This window comes from Chlamydotis macqueenii, chromosome 13 (genome assembly GCF_036417535.1).
Source record: "Chlamydotis macqueenii isolate bChlMac1 chromosome 13, bChlMac1.mat, whole genome shotgun sequence".
Taxonomy (NCBI): Eukaryota; Metazoa; Chordata; class Aves; order Otidiformes; family Otididae; genus Chlamydotis; species Chlamydotis macqueenii.
This window is the reverse complement of record NC_141568.1, coordinates 2,590,031-2,614,477: the sequence shown is the minus strand read 5'-3', so window position 1 is coordinate 2,614,477 and position 24,447 is coordinate 2,590,031. Positions and strand designations below refer to the sequence as shown.

The following is a 24,447-nucleotide window of genomic DNA, read 5'->3' as shown; positions in this document are numbered from 1 at the left end:
CCCAACACAGCAGGTTACAGGGAGGAGACTGGCTGCAGTCAGCATCTGTACTTAGGAGACAGCAACTCAGGTCTCAGGCCAACCACTTGTAGTGCATTCAATACAGTCGGGATTTTCAACCTCACTTTAAAAACAAAAAGTAAAAACCATTAAGTCAGTTACGTAAAACTTAGGTTTTTATTTTCTTAGGTGAGTGGGGACATTGAAGGAAAGAGGAATCTACAATCCGAGCTACGGATCCACTTGCAGCTGAAGCAGAGCTGGTTTTAAGCCCAAGCGGTTGAAGCAGCTGCCCAAGGGAGCTCTCATCCCTTCAGGCTGTGAGGGAGAATACAAAGCAGCCAACATACTGGCTGCAGCAGCCTAACAGCAAGCTCCAAGATAAACTGGCCACCCAGATGCCGAACAGACTCCTTACATCTTTAGGTATCCCAGAAATCTGCATCACCAGGCTGGAACACTCTGCCTGCAAGATTAAGCAGGTGCTTAAGCACGTGCTTCTACACATCGCTCAGCAACCGCAGCAAAAGGCTGAGATGCCCGATTTTAGCTTCAGCTCACCTCTCTGCCCACACACCACGGCTCAGAGTGCTGCCACCCTTCCTCTCTCCCAGCCCTGCGTGATGGGGTGAGATCCAAGTCAACTCTTCCCTCTGCTGACGCCAACAGGAACACTTCTAACAGGCTGCTCAGAACAACCTGCTTTTTATAGCTTATTCACTAGAACGACAACAGCACTTCAGATCCTCACCTCCAACACTGAGGCAGGGTTTCCACTACTGAAAAAGCAGTAGGAAACAAAGAAAAAAGCGCCCCAAACCATTTTCAAATTCCCAGGAGAGACAGGAATTAATCCTGTGAGTGACGTGACCTTCTGCTCCAAGTCTCTGCTGGAGACTCGGCTCTCACGCAGCTTGAGGGAACGCTCGAGAGCCAGAAATGGCAAAAAGCCCTAGTGAGAGTGAGAATAAAAGCTGCTTGCAGTCAGGGGAACCAGGCAGTGACTGAAACCTCTCCACAGAAGGGGCCTGCATCCTCCCAGCACAACACCCAACACATGTACGGACACATTTACAAACCAAAACCTGCAGAAAATGTAAAGACAGAGTTTTGTTAGACACTGATCCGGCCGGTAGCGGGAACGGAAGAAACCTGGAGTTTACCATCACAGCCAGAGAACAACTGCAACAAAGGATGTATTTTGCCTGTAACCTAGAGCTTCCTTACAAAAAGCTCTTTTCTCTCTGCACAAAGATCCCTATTGTCTTTTCCTACATGGGATTAATAACACGCGTTGATGCAAATGCTGAGATGGTTTTTAGCACAACTCAACCAGCCAGGGTTTTCCTGCACAGGAGAGTCTATGGGGAATCTGCTCCCTCGCTGCAGCCCACGCTTCCCACTGGAGCTCAGATCTGCCAGAACGCAGGTATCACAGAAAGAAATTAAGCCCAGGAGCTTTCTGTGGAAGCAGCAATCATCTGGGATGAAGCAAGTGTGACTAGAAAGGGAACAGAAGCGTCCTGCGAGTGGAGCAGCAGCACCCACCTGTCAGCAGCCATTGTAAAAGGCGCCAGAACAAGCCACAGCAGCATTAGGAGAATCCCTTGCCATTCCTTCAGACTGCACAGGGCAACCTGATACAAGAACGACACCTAACCAGGGTCACACCAGTACCGGTGACACACAGCACCTTCTGCTTTTTTTTCTCTCCTTCCTTTACATTTTCAGGCCCAGTTTAAAAGATCTGAGGTGAACCTTTCTGGTACAAAACCAGTTCTGAATGCACCAGCTTCTGCAGTTTACACTCATTTTCAGTTCCACACCCAGCTCCTGTAAGAAAGGAGAATCATCTCTACGTTCAGGGAAACACCCAGACCTGGAGCCCCAGGGACAGCACATCCATGAAGCTTCAGAAGCCAGGACAACGCTACACACACAGTCAATTACAGTGGGAATCCTCCCCTTGCTGCCAAGCTGAGGGAATTTCTCAAAAGGAAGCCACCCACTCCAATTACTAAGCCAAGGATGCAGGTATTGCACCAGCCTCTCTTGACAATGCTGCACCCAGCGAAAGGTTTCTGGAGAGGAGGACGTGCTTTGTCACTGCAATTTATCATTAACCAGTCAGCCAGCCTGCAGCAGGGGACCACAGAGGATTTCAGGAGGGTAAAGCAAGTCTCCCAGAAGGACAGATCCTCCTAGAGCACAGCAAAGGATTAAATGAGTCCCTTGCAAGAAGAAAAGCTCTTTCCACGGGAGACCGCTAATGGTCAGAGCAGAGGGCTTGTGTTCATCCAGTCAATTAGATGTTCTTCTGATCCAGCTCTGACCTGGAGCTATTTTTGCTCCAATACATTCTTTTGGCAATAAGAAATGTCTATTTCCTCCTCAGCAGGATCCTTTCAGCTATACAAAGCTATGTTACAGACTGGGTAACCAGGACTGCTAGGGAGCAGTGTGGGGTGACAGGGAGGGAAGGGCAGTCATGGATATTTTAACTGGGATGTGTACATTTGGGGTAAAAAGGCTTTATTAAAAGTGCATGCTTTCATTCAGAGGTACCGAGAGCAAGGAATCCCCATCCCAGCCCTGCCTGGGGAGTGCAGCAGCCTTTGCAACCCCTAGCCCTGTCCATCACCAATCACCCATCAAGTAGCCAGCGACTGAATGTTCTTCAGCATTTCATCAAAAGCCTCACGGGAAGGCGCTTCGGCGTTCTGGAAGGAGACCTTGATCCGGCTGTAGAGACTGAAGGACTTCAGCTCCAGCCAGATGAATCCAAAGCGATCGTCATCAAAGAGAACAAAAACGCCTGGCGTTCGCTCAGGGCTGGTGAAGCCGTGGCCAGCAATAAGCCCCGTCCCATAAAAACTGCAGGGAGAGAAGCACAGCAAAAAAAGATGTGAGAACAGCCATAATTAAACACCACTTAATGAAATAAAAACAAACATAAAACTATCATCAAGCCATTTTCAAACACACAGCCAGGTGCTACAGAACAAGAAGTTTTACATTCAGTCTGTTCTTATCACAGCACAAAACACCATTTTAAGAAAAGAAACTCTCTATTTCTATCTGGAGGCTGCTGCTTTTAGCTATTCTAATTAACACCTGCACGCGAAGGCTGGATTTTTCTGTAGTTCAGCCCAGTAATCCATCTGAGATTCACTTCTGCAACTCAAGGGTCAACCCAGGCCCAGACAATCCTCACAGAAAATAAAAGGCATGTTGACCGGAGAGGCAAAGGCAAGCCTCGTGACAAAACCCAGGGGAAGGGAGAGAAAGAAAAATCACAAAAAAGAAAAACCTAACTGGAGCTGGGGAGGAGTAAAGGTCAGCCAAACCTCTAAGCAAGCAGCAGGTGGAGCAGGGTTTTATTCAAACACAACTCGGTTGTGACAGCAGGGGCCTTCTGGGATTAACCAGCTATTGGTAGGTTTTTCCATGAGCACAGATGTTTGGCTGAAGGTCACCTGCCTAAGCCTAAGCTTCTGGGCTCTTTTTCCACACTTCATTTAGTATGCTGCTTCCCTGACTCCAGGTCCCGTTCAACAAGGCTCTCTGCATATTTGCACCTACTGCTTAGGGTGCTCAGCACCTTCCAGAGCTGGCCCCAAGGCACCAGAGGCCAGGGAGGGGTGGGAGAGAGCCAAGGAACACAAATGACACACAGAAACGGGAAGTGGCTCAAGCAGATCTCCAAACATACGAGCTGGGTAGCTCTGGGAAACAAAACACAACAAAAAGGAGGGGGTGGAATGCGGGAGAGGTGCTAGCTTCAGACGCAGCAGGCTAAAATCTAGCAAGGAAGCGGGATGGCAGATGACAGTGCAGTAAGAGAGGAGAAAACCAGAGCACAAGGGCCTCGGAGATCCGCATGCAGGTAAAGGGCAAGCAAATACAGAACACGCCTCAAAGGCTCCCCACTTTCTGTTTAAAAAAAAGTCATGGGCACAACCACTAGTCTCCATTACCAAATTCGGCAGGTCCGGGGATAGTCTTCATTCCTCGATATGACTCCCATGGGCAGCACAAAGGGCTGGGAAGCTGGTGCCTTGTCCTGGGTCATCCCCCCCGCCCCAGCTGCAGTCTCTTCTCCCTCAGCACCTTCTCCTCCCAGGGCCTTTGCAGCAGGCTGAGAGGCAGCCTGCTGGGAGTGGTCCTCTTCCTCCTGCCGCTGTTCCTGCTCCTGCTCCTCTCGACGCACCTGCTCCTGGACCTCCAGGACGATGCGAGAGAGCTCACTGAAATCACGAAGGTTCTCGACGTCAGGTAACTGCAGAGGATGCGCCAGGTCAATCTCTACAGTCTGCTGCCCAGCTGGGATGTTGGGATCTCCCTAGGGACAGGAAGCAACAGCATGGCTGCAGAGGGTGCTGCAGAGTTCAGACCTGTACCCTCGCCAAGTCCATCATCTGACTTCTTCCACATAGTTCACCCTATTCTGCAATCACCAAGCTGGCCGCAAAAAAAACCAACCCTCAGACCTTGTTTGTTGTTCTCCATGCTGTCAACGTCACCTCTGCTTTCTCCCTCTCAGAAAAAGAATTTTAAATCAAACGATATGAACCAAGCTGTACTTGCAAAGGTAAGAAAGTCAAAGCTGCAACTGCATTTTGTCAGAATCCCTGCCTGCAGAGAGGACAGAGCTCACTAGCCTGGCTTCAGTGAAGAGCTGGTATCGGCTCCTCAGATATATGTGAGTTATCTCCAGTGATCTGCTAGCAGCTGCTCACAGAAAGGAGCTGGAATGGAGAGAAAAGGAAGTGGGAGCCAGGTGGCACCATAAGAAACTTCGCAGAACAGGTTCTAGCTACTATACACATGTTAAGATCCACTCAATGCCACCAAACCCCGCGAGGAACAGGGTTTGGGGTGGCAACAACTGCCTGACTCCCAGACAGAGATCTCTCCTACGGATCCATGGCAACAAGAAGGGAATGCTTTAACAGGCATCTAAGAGAAAGGAAAATGCACTCACAGTGATTTTAGTTCCCTTTGCTTTCCTTCCATGAAAGCTCAACATGACAATCTCCAGCCCATGGCTCCCATACGTCCCCTTGAAGAGACCTGGCTTTATAAGGTCATCAGGGCTGCTGGGAGGGAGGTAGATGCGTCGGTACGTCAAGCAGTTGCTGTGCAAAAAACAAAAGGTTAGAGAGGTTAAGAGAATCCCTCGACATGAGGAACGTGTCTGCAGTCTGCTCCTCTGGGCTGTCTTCAAGAGAGAGGTGGGATCTGTTTTCAGTGACACTAACAAGCTTAACAGATTTCACCTCTCTCCCTTCACTTTTCTCTACCTGTCCTCGTTAGCACACCTCGTTAGTAGGAGGGTACTGCAGCAAGGTCACAGTAAATCTCCTCACTTCCTGAGATTTCCAGAGAACCTAAGAGAGGAGCATATTTAAACATGTTACAGAGAGGTGGCTGCTATTAGAAGTTCGGAGTGAGTTAAAAACAAAACAAATGCTCAGGGACGGTGTGATTTCTGCCTAGTGCACTACAAAGCATATTGCTTACTAATACGGAGATATTGCTAACTAATATGCAGCTATATGCAGACAGCTCCTTGGGATTACAGGCATTTACTGTGTCTTCAAATTAAACACAGTTAAATGACTCAAAACCATCTTACTGTGCACAGTTACTGTAAAGAACTTGGAACCTTATTATTACTGCTATCATTACATCTCATCTCTCTGCGCAAGTGGAGAGCGCTGTGCTTCACTGTATCTCTGCACGGAGCCCGCAGAGACAGAACATTCCTCTGGCTGTTAAAGTCCCCTGCAAGCATCCCATCTTGGGAGCAAACGATCTGACGTGCACTTGGAGCCGCAGCAGGCTCAATACCTAGAAAGAGCCGGTGCCCTTACTCATATTGGCTGGTGTAGATGAACTTCATCAAGATGAGCTCTTGCATGTGTTCATGGAAGATGTCTTCCAGAGTCCGACCCCATTCTTCCCTTAGCCACGTCCGGAATTCCTGCAGCCCAAGGAGAAGAGACAACAGGAAGATAAAGGCATTTCATTTGCGACAGCGATGTACCCCAACATGACTTCACCTTGTCAGCAGGATTCAGTGGCAGAGCCACAGAGAGGGCATACGCTCTGCCAGAGGATCACGGCTGGATTTGGGAACAAGCACATGCTGCTGCAGAGCTGGCTTGGAAATATGCTTAACAAGTAGTGACAGTGGTAACTGCCTTATACTTGCCAAACTCCACACAATAGATGTGCTTCCCTTCAAATAAACCACAGGCAGAACCAATATGCCTCCTCAGAATAAAAGCATAAGCATCACCTGCTACTGCAAAGCAGCTGACCTACTACTTCTTTACATCCTGACTTACCTAGCAGTAACTCATTTGTGTGCCCATAAGCTGACTCCTGTGCTCCATCCTGGCATGTTAAACACAAAAGGGGAAGCTTTTGAAAGGCACCGAAGATTTAGGAGGTTCAATCCTGCTGATTTAATGCCGATGCATCTAAATCCAAGGGGTGCTTTGAAAACATGTCCTGAAGAACCTCTGCACCAGCTCTGACAAGTTAATACCCTGCCATGAGTTGGGGTGATAACAGCTTACACTAAGATAGCAGCCTACCAAGTGATATTCCAAACCTGCTGGCTTTATCTTCTAAAGCCAGATCCTCCAATTACCATAATGCCACGCACGCTTAACGCCGTGCTTTGAAAGTATTAAAGCATTTCTCATCTGCTACAGAACCAGAAAACACTTAACTAAACCTTTCACCCAGCTGTTTCCCATTAGTAGACAGACATTTTAAAGCATTTGTTAGAAGCTACTGAAGTACCAGATTTGTCAGGTTTAACCAGCTGGCCGCAAACACCACTACCTGGAACAGGTAGTAGCTGAAGGTTTTCATCCTGACATTCATACCTGCACCTTAAAACACGTCGTTTGAGTCAGGAATCTGCCTTGCTGGATACAGCTGACATAGACACAGGATAAACAGCCAAATGAAGCTTTTAATCCCTTGACCAAGATGACAAGCAGGAGAAAGGTGTCCCACTGATAAGCAGGAACTCAAATGCAGCTGGTACTCAACATTAGGCCTCTGTGTGAAAGATCTTAATTACACAGACAGCAATAATACAGAGATCAGTGTCTAGCGAGCACTGCAGGGCGTACGATGTATGTTGCTGTCCTTCTTTGGACAGGCCTGCTGTCTAACAGGAATGGTGTCACAGCACAGGAAGAAAAAGGGTGCTGGGGCTCAAAGAGCACCTTGCCACAGAGAACTGCCTAAACCAGCTTCCTGCTCAACAAAGTGGACATAACAGCCCGCTCCAACACCCTGCTGTGCACTAAAGTATGGGGTGGGGTCTCCACCCAGACGTTCTGCTGATGTAACACTGAACTGATCCCATATACTGGATCCTTAAACCACACCTTGGCAAGAACAGAAGAGGTTCCCCAAGATCCTTAATGCAGACGCTTGGCAAAGCACTCTTACCTCCTGCCTTCCCCCTGACATCCGATGGTGATCTGTCTGGTTGCATTTCGTGGAGAACTCATCCTTCTTTACAATCTGTAGTTACCATGGAGGAGAATTTAACAGGTTACAGACCTGATTAGAGATGCCTAGGATGATGTCACTAAGATTGCTTAGAGTAAATGCTTTACACAACAAGCATTACTGAACCCGCTACAACAGAGAAATCATTAAGTGATACTGAGTGCATCAGCTACAGAACACATAAATAAAAGCAATAAAACCCCAATGCATTCTAATGAAAGATACTAGTTTTACGTTGCTTCTCTATTTGAGTTTTTTTCTTCAAATAAAAGGAAAAAACCTCTCAGCAAGCTTTTCAAAGCATCGTGTACTGAATGGATGCTACATCACCTTCTCAACGTCTCATCTTAAGAGAGCTGTAACACAGAACAGGTCTGTGTCTGCTTGGACACATTGACCAGCTGCACAAGGCCATTTTGCGTATCCTTTCCCCTAGACTCTACACATACTGGTGCTCCCACCATGCTCTAGCCCAACAGAAGACAGTATAACAGCCTTGCTGCACTATTGCAGTGACAAATTCAGAGTGGGAACAGCCCACACAACTTGTCAGACACATAATGAGCGTAAAGCTGGCATCCACACATACAACAAGGTGGTGAAAGCCACATGCCTTAAATAAAATTCTCATAATTTTTTGAGGAATCCGTTTCCAGAGCCAGTGTGAGTGCCTGCACACACACATTGCACCTAGGACACAGGATGCTGAAAGCCCTAGAGGAGCTCACCTGGATATGGCCGTTATGAGGTCCCTTATGACCATACATACACTCAACCGTTGCACATTTTCTCTCCATGAGGTGAATCCTGAAGAGAGGTTTGAACCTCATGGGATCGTCAACGTGAGGGTCATGAGGTGGCAAGTACATCCAGCCAATGATGAACAAACCGTCTACCTGCAGAGGGGTGGGAGACAAAGCATACGAGATCAGCCTTGCACACTTCCTGTTGAGTTTGCAGCAAACAACTCCAGGGCCTATTCTGCAACAGGGCAGGAGATGTAGAACAGCTTGCTGCATTTCCAAACTGCTTTCCAGCCATGAATCCAGACCATATGCACTCACAGCACACCCTCGGTGAAGAAGGAGAGGGTTTCTTTACGAGGCTTTCCGCACCACTGGAAAATGATCAGGCCTTTATTACCGCAAATGACTTTGTGACGGACGCTTGGTGCGCAGGATCCAGAGGGAGAGGCTGCACTGAAGACACCGCCCAGCTAGGCAAACTCTAATTGGTTTGAGAGCTCATGCTGGCAGATACTGCTGGAATTCTGCTTCTCATGATTATCTGCGCCTTTTGGACGAGGAATTATTTGGCTCTATTCCTCACAGACAGTACAGGAAGCAACAATCTCCTCTGCTGAGAGGTTCAAGTGCCAGCCCTCTTTCGGCACGCTTAACAGAATCCTTCCTCTCAGGCCCCGCAGTTCCAGAGAAAGGATATTTTTCTAAACAGACAAATCTGAGACAAAAGCAGGGTAGCACCACAGAGGCACACTTGTCTTTATAAGGTCACAATCTCATGCCAGTATTAGTGCACTTGGATGCACTCTTATACCAGTTCATGGAACAGAATCTTGCAAAACCCAAAGGCCTCGTGATTTGTTATGCTTCAACCTGTCAGCTGGCGAACCTCGGTGCAAAGAACAAGGGTTTCGGGCAAGCTGCTGGCCCAGCTCTCTCCAATACAGAGTCAAGCATTAACTGCTCTCCCCAGCAGCAAGAGCTGCCAGACTCCACAGGTCTTGCACCAGTCATGCACCAGTATCCCTACATCTGATGCAATAATCTTAGAGATCGCTAGTGAAAAGTATCGCAAACTACAGGAGGGAGAGCTGTGAACTCCAATGCAAAACATTCAGCTGCAGGCCAAGATAACGCAGTAAAGTGATGGGCCAGTGCTGAAACCTCTGCAGTACTCGATGCACAAGGAACGGATTCCCGTGCCAGCCACTGGAATATCACCATTAAACTTTAAATCAAGCCTTTCCCTGAAACACTGCTCATGTTTTCTGTGTGCTCCTGTGGCTGGCTGGAGTACAGCTGAAAAACAAAAGGACTGTCTGGGGAAAGGTGGTGGTGATGAAGAGATCCAAGAAGCTGGGTTCCAATCACTTGCTTGATGGTTGTTCAGATTTCTGTTCAGATTTCTCAACAGCATGGAAATGGCAACCAGGTCTAGAAAGCAGTATACAAAAAGACTCATCAGTCCTGGACACTGGAGCCCCCAGAAGGAGGTACTCACCACCACGTTCAGCAGTCCCCCATAGGGCCCGATGTCCGGCTGCCATAATCCCAGGATGTGTCGGTATCGGTGCAGCACTAGGGAACAGTGAGACACTGAAGTGAGCACATCAAGCTAAGGAATGGGGATTTGGGGAAAGAAAAGAAAAGGAAGACCGCTCTCAGACTGCACACAACACTGAACAATACCACCCGCAACTGCCTTCGCTAAGAAAGGGAGAACTGGTTACACCCAACCACAGCCAGGCAGTTCTGAAGCACGGCCTCCCACAAGCTCACACAGATCCACCTTGTTCTCTGCAGCCCTGCTCCCAGCCTGGCGCACGGGGACGAGCTAGCTTCCAGGGCTTTACAGAATCAGAAACCTCCCCAGAAATTCTTAGAAAACTTTCGCAGCGTCGCCCCGTTAATGCAAATCACATGATATACCCAGAGCTAAAAACAAATAAAGTGCCTGCCATCTCCAGTTCCCAAAACTGTACTTGATGCCTCAGACTGCAAAGCAACAGAAAATAAGGAAGGGCACAAAAGCAGTAAGGAACAGGGAAATTAAAGTATTTTTAAAGAATTTCCCCATCTTGTATAGACAAACTTGTGTCCAGAGTTAAGCGTTCTTAAAAACAGCCACTGAGAGAGCACGAGCAAAGCGCACAGACCACGCCAGCTCAGGAGATCTGGTGATGTTACCAGGTCAGTAAGCGGCTACATTGCAGCAGTGCCCAAAAGCTGCTTCCAAGTCCCTCTCTCAAAGCCCACTGCAGCAGGCGGGGCTTCCCATTTCTCATCCCAGAGCTAGGTGCACCTTCCATCCCACCAACACTGAAGGACAAGTAGGCACGTTTTCAGCAAGCAGGAGAAAATGCTTATTACAGAATGACCTTAACAAATCTCCTTTTGAGGAAAGCTTAGAGATGCTGCTTGCCTCCAGTCCTCACACATTCAGCCATGAACTCTATCCACACAATTTCCTAACATGGCCAGTTACCTTCACTCGAAGACATTACACACAATCAGGCATTTTGGGTGGGAAGAACAGAATGGAGATTATTTCTGAGACGGCAAGAAGATACCACACTTGCCTCTCAATGATGTTCACGGCCAACTCAGAAGGTCACAGAACTGGCTTGAATAATGAGCATCAATTTATAGGAAGAATTTGCATCAATTTATAGGAAGAACTGTGTTTCAGTGCAGCTGTTACAACAGCTTTGTTTCATTAACTACGATAGTTCTTGCTAACTTAAGGAGTGTTTTCATTACACCAAAGCTGAGAACTTCCACAGAGGTTCAGGACAGCAGGGAGGGTTGTCCAGAGCTGCTGCCAACTGGCCTGGAGGAGCCTTTTTCCCATGCAGTAAACAATTTAAGATTGCTGGCCTGGTTTCACCCAGTGAACCAAGTGCAGCACGAACAGCACTAAGGCAAGCAGGCAAGCCACATTCTGTGTCTTCTTGTGTCAGTGCAGTAATTACATATTAATAAATGGTGTGTGCATAAGCTGCTCCACCCACCACAATCTGCCTTCTACCCTGTCTGGCACACAGCTGATAAAACCCAGCTTCTTAAAAGGACAGAAAACTTCATGCTAAGCTATGCAAGAGTGATGAGGCTGTTCCTCCTCCTCCCCCAAGCTCCTGTCTGAAGCACTCTGAGAGCTCTAGCTACAATCAGTGGACTTTTCAACAGCAGGGAAAGCGTCTGCTTGACAAGGCAAGCCCTTCCACTCCAAGACAGACACCTGCAGAGGGCAGCTTCTGTGCTCACTTTGAGCAAACAGCCAGCTCCAGCTGCAGCTCGGTTCACCAGGAGCACCACAGTTCAGGAAATGTGGCTGAGTAACACACACAGCCTGTTCACCTTCTGCCCCAACCACCTGGAAACCTGGGGCTGTGAAGGAGGGAGGAGGCCAAAAAATCCCATTCACCTCCAAAAGAATCCTGTCTACCAGATAGCAGCTTCTGAGCTTAGCTTGCATCACTACTGTGGGCAGCTTTTTTCTTAATTTTTTTTTTTTTTTTTAAAACCCCAGCTGTCTGGCACCACTGAAGCGTTCAGATGAGCTGATGGGAAACAGGCTGCAATGCGAGCAGCGCTCCACCCCGTCTCACCCTCCCTACTCACCAACACCCACAGCAGGGACACCTTAACGGACAAGTCCTCCCTCACTTGCTCAGGGTGCTGTGGACGACTCCTCCTGTTCCTTCAGGAAAGGAAGTTATTGGGGAAAACACTGGTACTTGGCCAAAGGCCCAAACAAGTCTCAAAGCAAAAGCACAGCTCCATTTTCAGGCCTGGGAGGTCTCTGGGCTCCAGCGAGCCAGCAGCAGCATTCATTGCAGGGAAAGCCTGGTGAATTCCAGCTCTGGCTCTCCCTGGCAGGAGACAGGATGGATCTGACAGTTGTTTCTCTCCCTGCTCCTCGAAAGAAAACAGCACTTGGGTCTTTCTCCAAGATTTTCCTCTGCTACACACACTGTTTTTCTCAATTCTGAAGAAGCCTCTTGCCTATCCAAACTTCTCAATCCGCATCCTGCCAAATGGAGCGAAAATACACGCACTGGATGCTCTAGCACAACCCCCATCCAGCCTGAGTATTACTCAAGTTGCCACAAGCAGCCCTACACGCTCTTCAGATGGAAAGGCAGCTTGACTCCAGCTGGGGATGGGCGAGAAAAAGCAGGGAATGCCCAAGCTCCCAACAAAAGAAGGCTGTCAGGGAAAGATCTAAAGCCTGTGCTCTTCGCCAGAGTTCAACGCAGGATAAGGAAGTGATACTGAGCAAATGCACAGCGACTCCAGCAAACATCGCGGCGCTGACACACCACAGACACCACAGGTATGAGCAGACAAGAGTGGGATATTAAAGCAGGAGGACAGTAGATGCTTCCAGATGTTACTTTTTAAACTAAATCTTATTACCTGTGTCCATCCTGGACAACACAGCCAGAGAAATGCAAAACCTAACATGGGAATTTTCAATGAAATCTGCGTCCTTCAAGGCAGAGGTAGCTCACTTTGAGTGGAAAACAGTCGATCCACTGCAACTCCCTTGGATTCTCAGGATGCAGCAAGATATCTATAAGCAAAATGAGCTGGAACAATGGCAGCAGTTACTGCCCTCCAGCTGGTGATAACTGACCTGCTAGTGGGAAGAGCTATGTGTCAGCCAGGCTGGCTTAAAACCCTGGGGAAAGTGATCTGAGCTGGCCTGGCTAATGCTGTGTGAATAGGAATTAGGGAGCACTCACATGGTAAATCCTGGCAACAAGGTCGTAATACACAGCGGGGAAAGAAGGGGGAAACGGGCAACCGCATCTTAAACCACACTGGCTGCTCCCCAGGTAACACAACAGGCCCCTAGAGAAAAGGGGCATGAGACATGAGAAGTTTGGGGCTGCAGCTAAAGAATTAGCAACTGAGGGAACAGCACAAAATGCCATTTGAGCGCCACTACAAATGGCACTCTTGGAGTAAACACCCAGATAGCAATCTACAAAGGAATCCCTCATCCTGAGGGCAGCTTGGAGGTGCCTCTCCTTCCCATCCAGCTCCAGAACAAGGCTGGTGTTGACAGGCAGGACTGCCAGACCTAAAACTTCCTACCAATCCTGCTCCACCACTGCTGATGCCTCTCTGTCATGACTCACATTGAAGACATCATCTTCTCTGTGTGGCCCACGCTCGACTGCTTTCTTTAGCACAGGTAAGTTTGCAACATCCACTCTGCTCATTAGCGTGTGCGAAAAACAACATTCCCAAGTGCCAGTGAGTTAGTAACTTGAGTCTGCAAACCCAAAGGAGCATTAGAGACAGCTCAACACCCCCTCCAAATACCAAGCACTACTGGCTTCCTTAATTGATGTAAACTAATCAGTACCTCCCCCCAAATCCTGCTGAACAGTGAGCATTAAGCTCCAATGTTTTACTATTCTTCCCTCAAAAAAACATCAGGAGGGAAAGAACAGTTTACCCAAAGCAGCTTCTTGATGCAGAAGGCAAATCACAATCTCTGAAACACCAGCAGAACGCTTCCTAGAGAGGGAGATGGCAGCTAAAATTCACTGCGCAAGGAGGGAAATAGCGTGGGAACCCTCAGCATTTTTCACTGGGAAGGGCTGTGGATCTGAATGCAGCTCATCTGGATCAAGACAAAGCTTTTTGCCAGTCCAGAGCCTATTTAAGCTTGCTTTTGGGAGCCCTCACCAGGGCATCTGAACACTTCCTTCTAAGAAAGGAGCAATCGATGGAGAGCGGAGTGTGTGCTCCCCTACTGTGAACACAGACCCTCCTTTTTGCGCCCAGTCAGGACAATTTTCTAACTCCAAGCACTTCAAAAGGACCCTCCTCCGTACTGTCCCAAGGTCCACCCCAAAATAATTTGCTTAAAAGCAACGTCACACTCCATGCAGCATCTTGTGTGTGCTTAGTGCAGAAAGCATCAAGCAGCAGGAGGTACGTACGGCAGGTGTAAACATCTCTGTACTCCATGTGCTCGTAGTCGGGAAGGATTTTCATAAAACGCCCCGACTTCACTCGCGGGTTTATACCTGAACAGACACAGCAGGATAAGTACCAGTGAACTCTGCTCCACTGCAACCAGCACGTAACAGTAGGATGAATCTGGACCAGCCACACAGGAAAGTCAAACTTCCTTTTGACTTTAGGTCCAGTTGTGGTGCACCATTTGTTTCCATTAGCCCCAATCCCAGGTATATCCAGTTATCAAGATTACTCACACAGAACATGGCATGTTCAAGATTCCCACAGACAATATTCAAAAATGGCATCCAGTGAATTCAAAGTGGAATCAGGGTCCCCCTCAAACTCTGTGGTGTAGCTGTAACAAGCACCCCATCTCAGTAAGACCACTTAGACCAAGTAACCGCATGGACAATAGCCCAGGCCGTGGATTAGTTACGCTTCCTAGCACTCAGTTCCTCATTTCCCACACTACTTCTTACAGAAACACATTCAGAAAAGTGCATGTGAGCCCTGCCAGCAGCCCTAAATTAACTCTTTTGCAATTAAAGAGTTTTACAGGACAGTAGAGAAAATGGGGTCACCCCACAAGGAAACTGTTTCACTAAGTGTCTGCAACAGGGCAAACAGCTGAATCTGAGCAGGAGAGCCAAGATCGTACATCCCTGAAAGGCAGAAATAACTGCCAAGCGTTCTGACTTTAGAGCAGCCGTCGCTAGTTGGGATTGCTGAACGGACACGGGTGGAGTCCTTATTCAGAAACGGAATGAAGGCTATCGTAGAGGTAGTTCTCACATGTCAAGTGTAACTCTTTGCCAATGGATGCTGTGGATGCAGAAACCACTTTGGTGCAAAGGAAGACGGGAAACGTGTAAGACAGATCTATTGAGGGCTATTAAATCAACAAATTGCATTAAGACTCTGGAAATCCCCAACCTGAAAACAGTCAGAAGCTGGGAGAGTACTCGTCTCAATCTTCCTTGAGTGACTGCTCACAGCCACAGCTGGGAGATGCAGTACCGGGCTAGACAGACCATTGCTCTCAGTAAGTGAGTTTTTACACATAATGTGTGTATAAAAAGCACTAAACATCACCGTAGTAAATCTGAACCATGGAACTACTGAAGTGGAAAAAGTCTACAGCCCACAAAGAGATGTTCTGCCATTTAGGACTGGCAATGCAGAACTACGATCCAGTACGGTACGTACAGTACGGCTGTCACAACACCAGCGTCACACAGAGATACCAGACCGAAAGGCAAGTAAGGGAGGTCTCAAGTGCTGATGAGAGTTCTCTGTGGACATTCAAGCGCTAGCTCAGAATCACTCAGCCCTCCCACCCAGTAAAACTAGGCAGCTCCAGTGCTAACGCACAAACAGGTAAAGAGGGACACTAGGTGATGAAGTAATTTGCCAGCGGATGCTCAGCAAATCTATTAAAGATGGGATTAACACCTTTCTACCTGTTCCTCTTTCCAGCATTAAGATCAATGCTTGACGTCATCACTGCTTCAAGGTCAGCAAATACAGCACATGTAGAAGCTGAGCCAGATTTCAGGTCTGCAAGGCCTATAAAGACTTCTTGTGACTTTTAACTTGGGACAATTACAGCTTTTGCTTCATAAAGCAGGACCTTCTTTGAACAGCCAGATCCTATAATTCAAGCACTGTGGGTTAAATCTTGTTTTTTATCCTAAGGACCACAGGTAACTCCCTTAAAAAAATTTGTGGTGGGGAACTGAGACAACACAGCCTGGCAGCGCTGGTACGTGAGCTCTTGGGGGCTTTGCAAGGCTTTCTGAGCAGCAGCTCAGCTTCTGACTGCAAAGGGAAAGATGTGGTGACAGGGGAGACAGCCTCACCATGGATCCAGGCCTCCGTTCAGTCCTCAGCCTACCTTGGTTTCTCTCCTCTGATGATGCCTTGTTCCCACTCTAAGACAGAAGACGTACATCTACCTTGCAGAAGGCACACTGGATCTGGAGAGTTGGGGTCCCACTCCCACAGATGTTCCTAAAACACACTGACACCTTGTCTGAGGCCCAGCCCTGCCAGGATTTGCTCCTTCAGGAGCAGCCCAGAGGAACATTCATCCCTTTACCTACAGCAAGCGCTTGATGGCATCCTTTCACCAAAATCGAGACTTAGCTACACTAGGGCTATGAAAAAATATCATTAATTCCTTAGCAAGATCTGAAAATGGCAAACAGGGAAGGATAAAAACCTCAATCCACTTTATAATGTTAAATTACATGCTCTTTTCCCACCAAAGGACTGAGGGCCACAGACATCCTAATTCTTGGCATCTGCTTAGTATTAAATAAAACTCCAAACATATCAACTTCCCAGATGAAACCCCTGCCATCAGCAAGTAAGTCTGAATAACTTAGGCTGTCCAAGTTCAATAAATATTCAACATGCATATACTTTCAAAACTGGTACTAAGCAAGGACAAACTGATCTGCACCAGCTTTATCACTTACGTTTGGCATAAACGTCTCGACAGGACACTCCTGTGATCTCCAGCTTCCGCAAGTTTTCACAGACGCCGTATTCTGCAATGACACAGACAGCAATGTCAACTCTGGCACAAAGGTGTTTGCTACCCATGACCTTGGTACCTACTGTTCGAGGAAAAATGAGATCTCATTAGGTGCATTTTTCCAAGCTGCCACATTAGTCTGGGAATCTTATTGCTGCTTTGAAGAGAAACCAGAAAACTAGATGTAATTGCATTGCAGTTTGGGAATCCAACACATTTTACTAGCACTGCCTGCAAACACCCCACGAGAAACACACAAACACAGCAAAGTCACAGATGCTTACACCCAGACCAGAAAGAGTGTGAAATGTGGAAGACGTACTCATTCCAGCTGGAACTGTACGCCCGTTTAGATCAAATCATGATTGTGTGTAGTAATTATCTACCCCCACTGAGGTATCCAACAGGGAAAACTGCTTATTAGGATCCTAAAGAAAAGGTCACAGACTTTAAGGAGAATGAAATGGAGACATAAAACAGGCATCAGCATGTACAAATACGGTCACACTTGAAAGCAGATCAGATTGAGATGGGTCTGTTGTACGCTCAAATGCCTTTGATTGCTTACAGAACTCCCTGAACACAAAGCAATCCAGAGATCTTAAAGGCAGCTTTGAAGCAGAAAATGAGATTCTCTCATTTCATTTTCAGGAAGTCAAGGCTGAACTTCTAAGAAACCTTAAAAGTATAAAAGCAAGTACTTAGCATCTCAGCACAAGAAATCCTTAGAAGACTAGAGGGAGGAAATGAGAGGAAGGAGATCCCTAAACATCATCAGCAACAAAAAACACCCTGCTGCAGTGATCCCATTAGATCTCAGTATGGAAAACTACCCTCCTTGACATCAAAGACATCTATACCACAGATCAAACACCAGCTTTCCTTAGCAATACCAAACATCTGCCAGATATTTGATGCCAAAGCGTATCTGTGAAGACCCTCATCAAATCATTAAATACAAAACTTATCCTCCGCTGAGCTTCCTTGAACTAACAACCTACCCTGGCTGCCCAACGCCACGATCTAATGCTGGTAACCTGCAAACTGAGAGTTCTTTTCTCATATATGAGAAAGGCAGAGTTTTCCTGAATGAAGCGAACCTCCTCCTGTCTATAAATACACTTCTGGTACACGAACACGATGATAAAGCACGCACTAAGCTTACTGTCAGCCTGCCTCCGGAGAACACACGCTCTGCATAACATCGCCTCGGGTAAGCGGCGAGTTCAATAAAGGTAAGCGTGGGCAGAAGGTACAACAAAAACACTGCCCTTCGCTAAAAGATGCAAAGGTCAGTGGCAAAGTTCTTGTAGCAAAAGCCAGAGGAAGCTCTGAGTGTTATCAAACACAAGGTGGGATGAGGAAGCACAATTAGCCAGAGAGCAGACAGGCGAGCTTGCAGGAAAGCACATCCAGCCCAGCACAAACAAGCTATTTGGCGCTGGGCTACAGCCAGCTGACCCAACACGGCTGTTCCGCAGATCTGTGAAACCAGAGCTCCGCTGGGGGCTGGAAATCCAGACCCACCCTGCAGGTCACCCCACGTCTGCCCCTCCTGCCAGAGCCACCAAGGCTTTCAACCACCGGTCTGCGTATGTACACAAGCAGGTCCATGTTTGGGAATGACATCAACGGGATGGAGGGAACAGTATGTTTCCTCAGCTGATCACAAAGTCAGAGATCTTTGTAAGATGACAGAAACAGCGTGGTCATAGCCCGCTGTTTGGAAACAGCCAGCTCTTTCCATGTAAACAAATACTCACCTGGCCACAGAATCAGCAAGATGCACGCTTTGTGCTGCAGGCGTTGCAGCTAGATTAAACCGAGTGTCACTGGAGATATTTATACTGCAGCAGAAAGGGAGGAGACATGCAGAGGATCCTGCCCAAACGGCATTTCTCCATGTTGCTCTCTAGCAGCAATACTAGCACAGTGACGTTCTCTTTTCCTCTAGAAGGAGCCGATTTTTGCAAAGCATTTTCCCTAGCAGATCTGCAAGTTACTTTGAGTGCAGTCTCAGTGCAGTGCCACGACAGAGCCACTGCCAGCAGGTATCTTGAAACAACAGGGTGGGGCGGGAAGCGACTTGATGTCAAAGCTCTATCCTAGTTTCATGCAAGTGCCCTTGATAACCTGCAGTGAAATTTTATGAATGTCAAACCGCTACTAAGAGGTGCATTTCCTAAGTTTTGCACTGCAAATCTTTCCTGGAAAGATTCAGTTCTCCCAATAGCAAGCTCCTTTAAAAAAAAAAAAGAGACAGAAATTTAGAATTTTGATATTGCTACACACTATTTGATATTACACATCCAAGGCTTATAAGAAATTATTATCGTGAAAGAAAATAATCTCATTTTAGTGTGCTTTGACACTCATCTCATTTTATAACTAGTTCTTACCCTGCTTTGTTCAGCAAGCAACTACAAAGAGTCAAAATCCCAGAGTGATGGCTTAACTCTGGGTAAGTGCATCACTTAAGCTCTTCTGACTCATGAGCTGTTAACACCACGAGAGCCGCTTGATGGGAAATACCAGTCTCATCTCACAGTGCCTACAAAAACTCCAAACATCAGCAGCAAGAAATCTAGCCATCTCTTTTTAATTCAGAAGACAAGAGGGACATATAATTAACAGTAAAGAGAGCTTCAAAGTAGTTACAGAAAAAGAAAACTGATTAAGTTTTCTTTACATGGAATAGAAGGCCTTTTCCAAGAAAGCTTTGAAGGGCTCAAGCTTCTTGGGAAATTCCACTTTGGTGCAATTAGGTCTATTTTAAGGAAACATATCTCAATGCAACAGCTCACTGAGTGAAGTATTTTAAGGAGTTAATAGTCACAGAAATTCACACACGAAATTTATACCGTTAGAAAATGGCTACTTAATCCTGCTTCAAAAGCAAGGATGGAAATTGGTTTTAAAGCTCTTACTTGACCAGCTGCTAAGTCTGTTTTATTAGGTTTATAAGGAGTGCTTGAAAGATTTACCAAACACACAGTGACACAGTGCTGTCTCCATGGTCACATGCACTGGAATTCAAAGGACCTGGAAAGGCAGGCTCCATTTACCACGAGCTGCACTAACAACTTTTGCAAGCGTCATTTACCACCTGGCCTGCTCTCACCATACGCTCTTCTAAACCTCACGTTCCCTTCTCCTTTGGACGAGAAGCCGTCTCACACGCCTCCCACTATGCAGCCTACACGAGTGTTTAAAAACCAAAACAAACCAACCAAACAAGGCTCTTTAAATCCAGGTGGGGAAGAGCCCCTGTACTCATACCAAAGACCAAATGAGTGCTTTTTCTTTCTCAGCGTGGCAACACCAGTAAGCAACTGCAAGCACCGTTATCTGGACATCCGCAATTCAGAGGAAATTAGGATGTCTGGTAGAGCTTGACACCCTTACCATTGCTAAGTTTCCACTGTGCCCTGACTAATCAAGTCCTCCAGTTATTCCTGGATAAATGCGTGTTTACAAGGCTGTACACAGAACAGAAAGCATAGAAACTTGCTGGATTATTTCAGAGACCACAAAAATGGGAGATTCTCAGCATCTCCAAAATACCAGGTGGACATTGGAAACAAGAAGCTGGTTCCAAACCAAAGGCTGAACTACCAGCTTAAAATACACCAAATACTTTTCCAAACATTTCTCCCAGGGGAAGGCTTGTAGTTACCACCGAGATATTTCACAGCTGCAAATAAGGCGCTGAGCAAAAGGAGATTTGATATGCAACAAATGAAAGCACTGCAGAAACCCTAAAGCAAAAGACGGGCAGCTTCACATCTACAGCTTACAAACACATCTAAGGAGGAGCACATGAAGGATGCTACGGCTAGTGAGCACCTGCCATTAGCAGTGAGAAACGGCCAAATATTGCCAAGTTGCAGCCTAAAAGACAAAGAACGTGGTCAGAGATGAAGAAAAGCCCACACGATGGTTCACCAGAGAAATACAATTATTTAACCTCACATAAAGGGAGAGCAGAGCCCAGTGACATACTAAAACCACCTTTGCGTTGACTAGGGTGCAGCACTACGAGAAATTGCTCCTGTTGTGGGAGCAGTTGTACACCAAACCCCTGCACGGATTCTCTGGAGCCTTGTAAGAGCTGAGCAGTCCCCTCACTGAGAGTATAAACCAAATCTCCCACGCTTCTCCAGACATCTCCTTCTATAAAGCCTGCTGAAGGTTAGCGTCTTTAATACTTTGGCTGACGTTTTTCCGCAGGTCTCAAAGCTGCTGGAGGTTGTTTTTACAACCAAAAGCCTTTTCATCCCAGTTCTAGATCCGGTTATTCTGAATTACCAGTTCCAGGTGTCCTGCTGCACTTGCACTGTTTTATTTTACAATGAGCGTGGTTACCATTTAATACGGACTATCGGGTGTTAATCGAGGTAGGTCAGGCCAGCAGCCAGGGTGAAACGGGCTTTAATTCTGCTCCCACTGCAGAGATCAGCAATCTCCTATTTATAGAAAACATGAAAGTGACTGCAATCCTCTTCTTGCCAAAGCAGCAATTCAGAGACATTGTTTACCCCAAACAGTTGCAATGATAAAAGGACAACAGCCCTAACAGCCAAGCCAGTGTTACACAGTTACTTCCACCCAGCACTCTCCCCGTTCACAACCATCAGCAAAAGCTACTCCACTTTCAGGACAGGTCCTTCGGATGCTTACACTAATCACAACACATCCTCAAGACTAGTCTAAAACCGAGCAGGCCCGCAGCAGTGCAAGAGCAGGGTAGGAACGCTCAGCCCCATCTGACTTGGGCAATGGCTGGGCTTTTGCCTTCGACAGGAGAAGCGCTGAATGTCAGCAATCTTTCTTCCTCTTTACTGTTGCGCATTTCTGAAAACACAAATAATTTTGCATATGCAACCAACACAGAGTTGAAGTCTACCAGCTACTTCCTCAACAAGCTCAGCTCTGGAACATCATCAGTAGGCTTCAGAGTGAATAAGCTATCAACACAAGGAGTATGCTAGGAGAGGCACACATGCTCTCACTCTGTTTCTAGGACAGGCAGCTTCACCAGACATGCTACTATGCCATACGTGAACTCAGACAGATACAAACACTCATCCTCAGCCGAGAAGCGCCTTGTTTTCAAAAAGATTACAAAAAGTAATTACATTTTATTTTTGACTATCATACAGTCACCTACGTACAGCTATGCAGAAATACAGCAAAGGATATTCTAAATTTTATATGTGTATTTATATACCAATGCCTGATGTCCACATACGCTACCAAGCAGTTGCACTCATCACACAGTTGCATGCTCACGTTTGCACACACTCAGTAGCTGAGCATGTGCAACACATCACTGAAGTATATCCAGAGAATTTAACCGCAAAGTACGTCCGTAAAAAGGTGACCAGTTTTACACTCAGGTGTACAAATACTCAAAAGTTACAGCACTACCACAACGACAATTACTTACACTGCTGCATAGAGCAACACAAAGCACTATGAACAGTGCAAGAAGTCCAGATTAGGAACTGCGTGGAGAACCATGACCGGATAAAAGACTGCAGTAACAGTTTCATGGATGTGGTCAGTTTTTCAGCCAGGAACCTGGCCTTTATCTGTTCAGCACAGCTTGAGCACCATGCCTTTGGTACAAGATTTACCACAATCCCACCAGCAGTCCACCAGTACGCTCTCCAACAGCGGCTGGAACGGATATACTGAGGAAACAGAAGAAACAGCGTGCAAAAAGAGAACAAAAATTTGGTTTTGTGCACCTCTCACCCTGTAGTTTGCTAAGGCCGTTGAGAGAGGCCTCTAGTCTTAATACTTTCCCTTCCTGCCTGGTTTAGTTTTAGGCTCACAAACCCACCGCTTCTTTACGTTTCAGCTAAGCCTTTGAACAGTGCTATATCTGCTGGCAAGAACATCCCAGGAGCAGTCAATAATTTAATAAATAAATTTATTTCCCCATCAGGCTGAACTTGGTGGTTCCTTTACAAGACAATCTAGCCCACATTTAAAAATTATACAGATTTCTATACAACAGTTTTGCCAGGATCATAACCTATCAAAATAGTGAACCAGGGAAGTTTTGCAAACCATTTATGAAATACGCAAACCTGCACAAGGAGTCTGTGCCAGCAGAGGAGTCTAAGGAAAGAATGCATACCATTTTATCAGACTGTCTCCAAAAAACAATGTTAAGTTACCGGGACAATGGAATCATTCCATGCTGAACTAAGAAATAAGAATGCTTTGGTATACATTTCCTAGGTACAGCCTTCGCACTGTCCATGGGTTCTTGGATCGTGCTGATAAGGCACAAATTCATCCTTGCAAGGTTTAATGCATTTGAACAGATCTCTGCCTATGGCAGGCAGCCACTCCGACATACCTAACTCCTTCATCCCAGTGCCCTCGCTGGTATTAAAACCAGAAAACAAACAAACAACAACATATACATGACTTCATGCGCTGGCAGCAGATGCACCTGGCAGGATCACGCTACGAAGAGAGACGACGAATACAGCAAGACAGCCCTTGGAGGGTGGGACACTCGCTGGATTAACAAACAGAGGACAGAGCCGCACTGATAGGAGGAAAAGGACGAGGAGGAAAGAGTAAGAATGGCAGCCTAACAGAACAGGGCCACAGCCACACAGAGCTGAGGCACTACTGAAAAAAATGCCCCTGAGCCTTTGCACTAATGCAGCACAGACTGCCCGGAACACCCTATTCCCAGGATTCATCCAAGGACGCCCTACACGGAGGCATCATCTGCCAGGGCCTGGGCTCGGTCCCATCCCCGCCAGCACCCCGCAGGACAGCCCCAGCTCACTGCCCTTTGCCAGAGCTGCTCGCACACCGCCCCTTGTGCGGCAAGGGCCACCAAAAAGGGACCGTGCCCCGAGAGGACCCGAGATCTGCCCTCTTCTCCCCCCTCTGCACATGGAGCCCTGCACGCACCCCTCACGGCCCCACAACCCACACCAGGGCCCCAATTCCTTCCTGCACCCCCAGACCCCATCTCCTTTCTGCATCCCTTTAGGATCCCCCCACTCCACACCCCATCACCTCCCCAGACCCTCCGGGACCCTGACCTTGCACCCCTAGCCCCACCTCCTCCCTGCGTCCTCCGGGACCCCCACCCTGCACCCACCGGGGTCATCTCCTCAGGGTGTCCTCGGCCGCCACCCACCCCCCCCCCGCCCCCAACTCGGGGCGGGCGGTACCTTCGCGGCAGCGCCGCCGCCAAATCGTGTCGGTGCGGAGGATGCGGCGGAAGGTGGTGCAGACGCGGGCCAGGCTGGGCAGGTCGGTACCGGGCAGGGAGCCGAAAATCTGCACCAGGAGCTCGGGGGGCAGCTCCAGGAGGGAGAGCGGGGCCCGCCCGGCCGGGCCGGCCTCGGCGGGGTGCAGCACGGGCCGCCCGCCCTCGATGCGTTCCGCCGCTTCCTCCTCCTCAGTGGCGCCGCCGCCGCCCGCCTCCTCGGGGTCGGTATCGGTGTCGGGCTCGCTGTCAGCGGCACCGCCGCGCCGCTGCTCCCGCGCCGCTCCCCGCCGGCGGCAGCCGCGGGCCGGGCCCACCCCGCACAGGCGGGCGCACACCGCCATGGCCGCGGCCCCTCTGCCCGACGGGGCGGTGCGCGGCGTCGCGCGGCG

The 24,447-nt window shown here is 47.9% G+C and overlaps 1 protein-coding gene across 7 annotated transcripts; it reads right to left on the bottom strand.

Moving 5' to 3' along the window:
• Positions 1 to 1,700: 1,700 nt before the first annotated feature.
• FBXO31 (F-box protein 31) lies at positions 1,701 to 24,399 on the bottom strand. Of its 7 annotated transcripts, none has more exons than XM_086758406.1 (11): positions 24,018 to 24,142; positions 18,570 to 18,939; positions 16,748 to 16,819; positions 14,246 to 14,332; positions 9,787 to 9,863; positions 8,271 to 8,438; positions 7,480 to 7,554; positions 5,877 to 5,986; positions 4,985 to 5,138; positions 3,978 to 4,342; positions 1,701 to 2,874 (listed from the first exon to the last, which is right to left on the bottom strand). In XM_086758406.1, exons 4-11 carry the CDS (start codon positions 14,298 to 14,300, stop codon positions 2,652 to 2,654), a joined length of 1,227 nt encoding a protein of 408 aa, XP_086614532.1. In that variant the 5' UTR covers positions 14,301 to 14,332; positions 16,748 to 16,819; positions 18,570 to 18,939; positions 24,018 to 24,142; the 3' UTR covers positions 1,701 to 2,651. The 7 variants fall into 7 exon arrangements, with proteins under 7 accessions (XP_086614532.1, XP_086614530.1, XP_086614531.1 ...); XM_086758404.1 differs by having other exon boundaries at positions 18,570 to 19,046; positions 24,018 to 24,126; XM_086758405.1 differs by lacking the exon at positions 24,018 to 24,142 and adding an exon at positions 19,206 to 19,524 and having other exon boundaries at positions 18,570 to 19,046.
• Between the last annotated feature and the right edge of the window lie 48 nt (positions 24,400 to 24,447).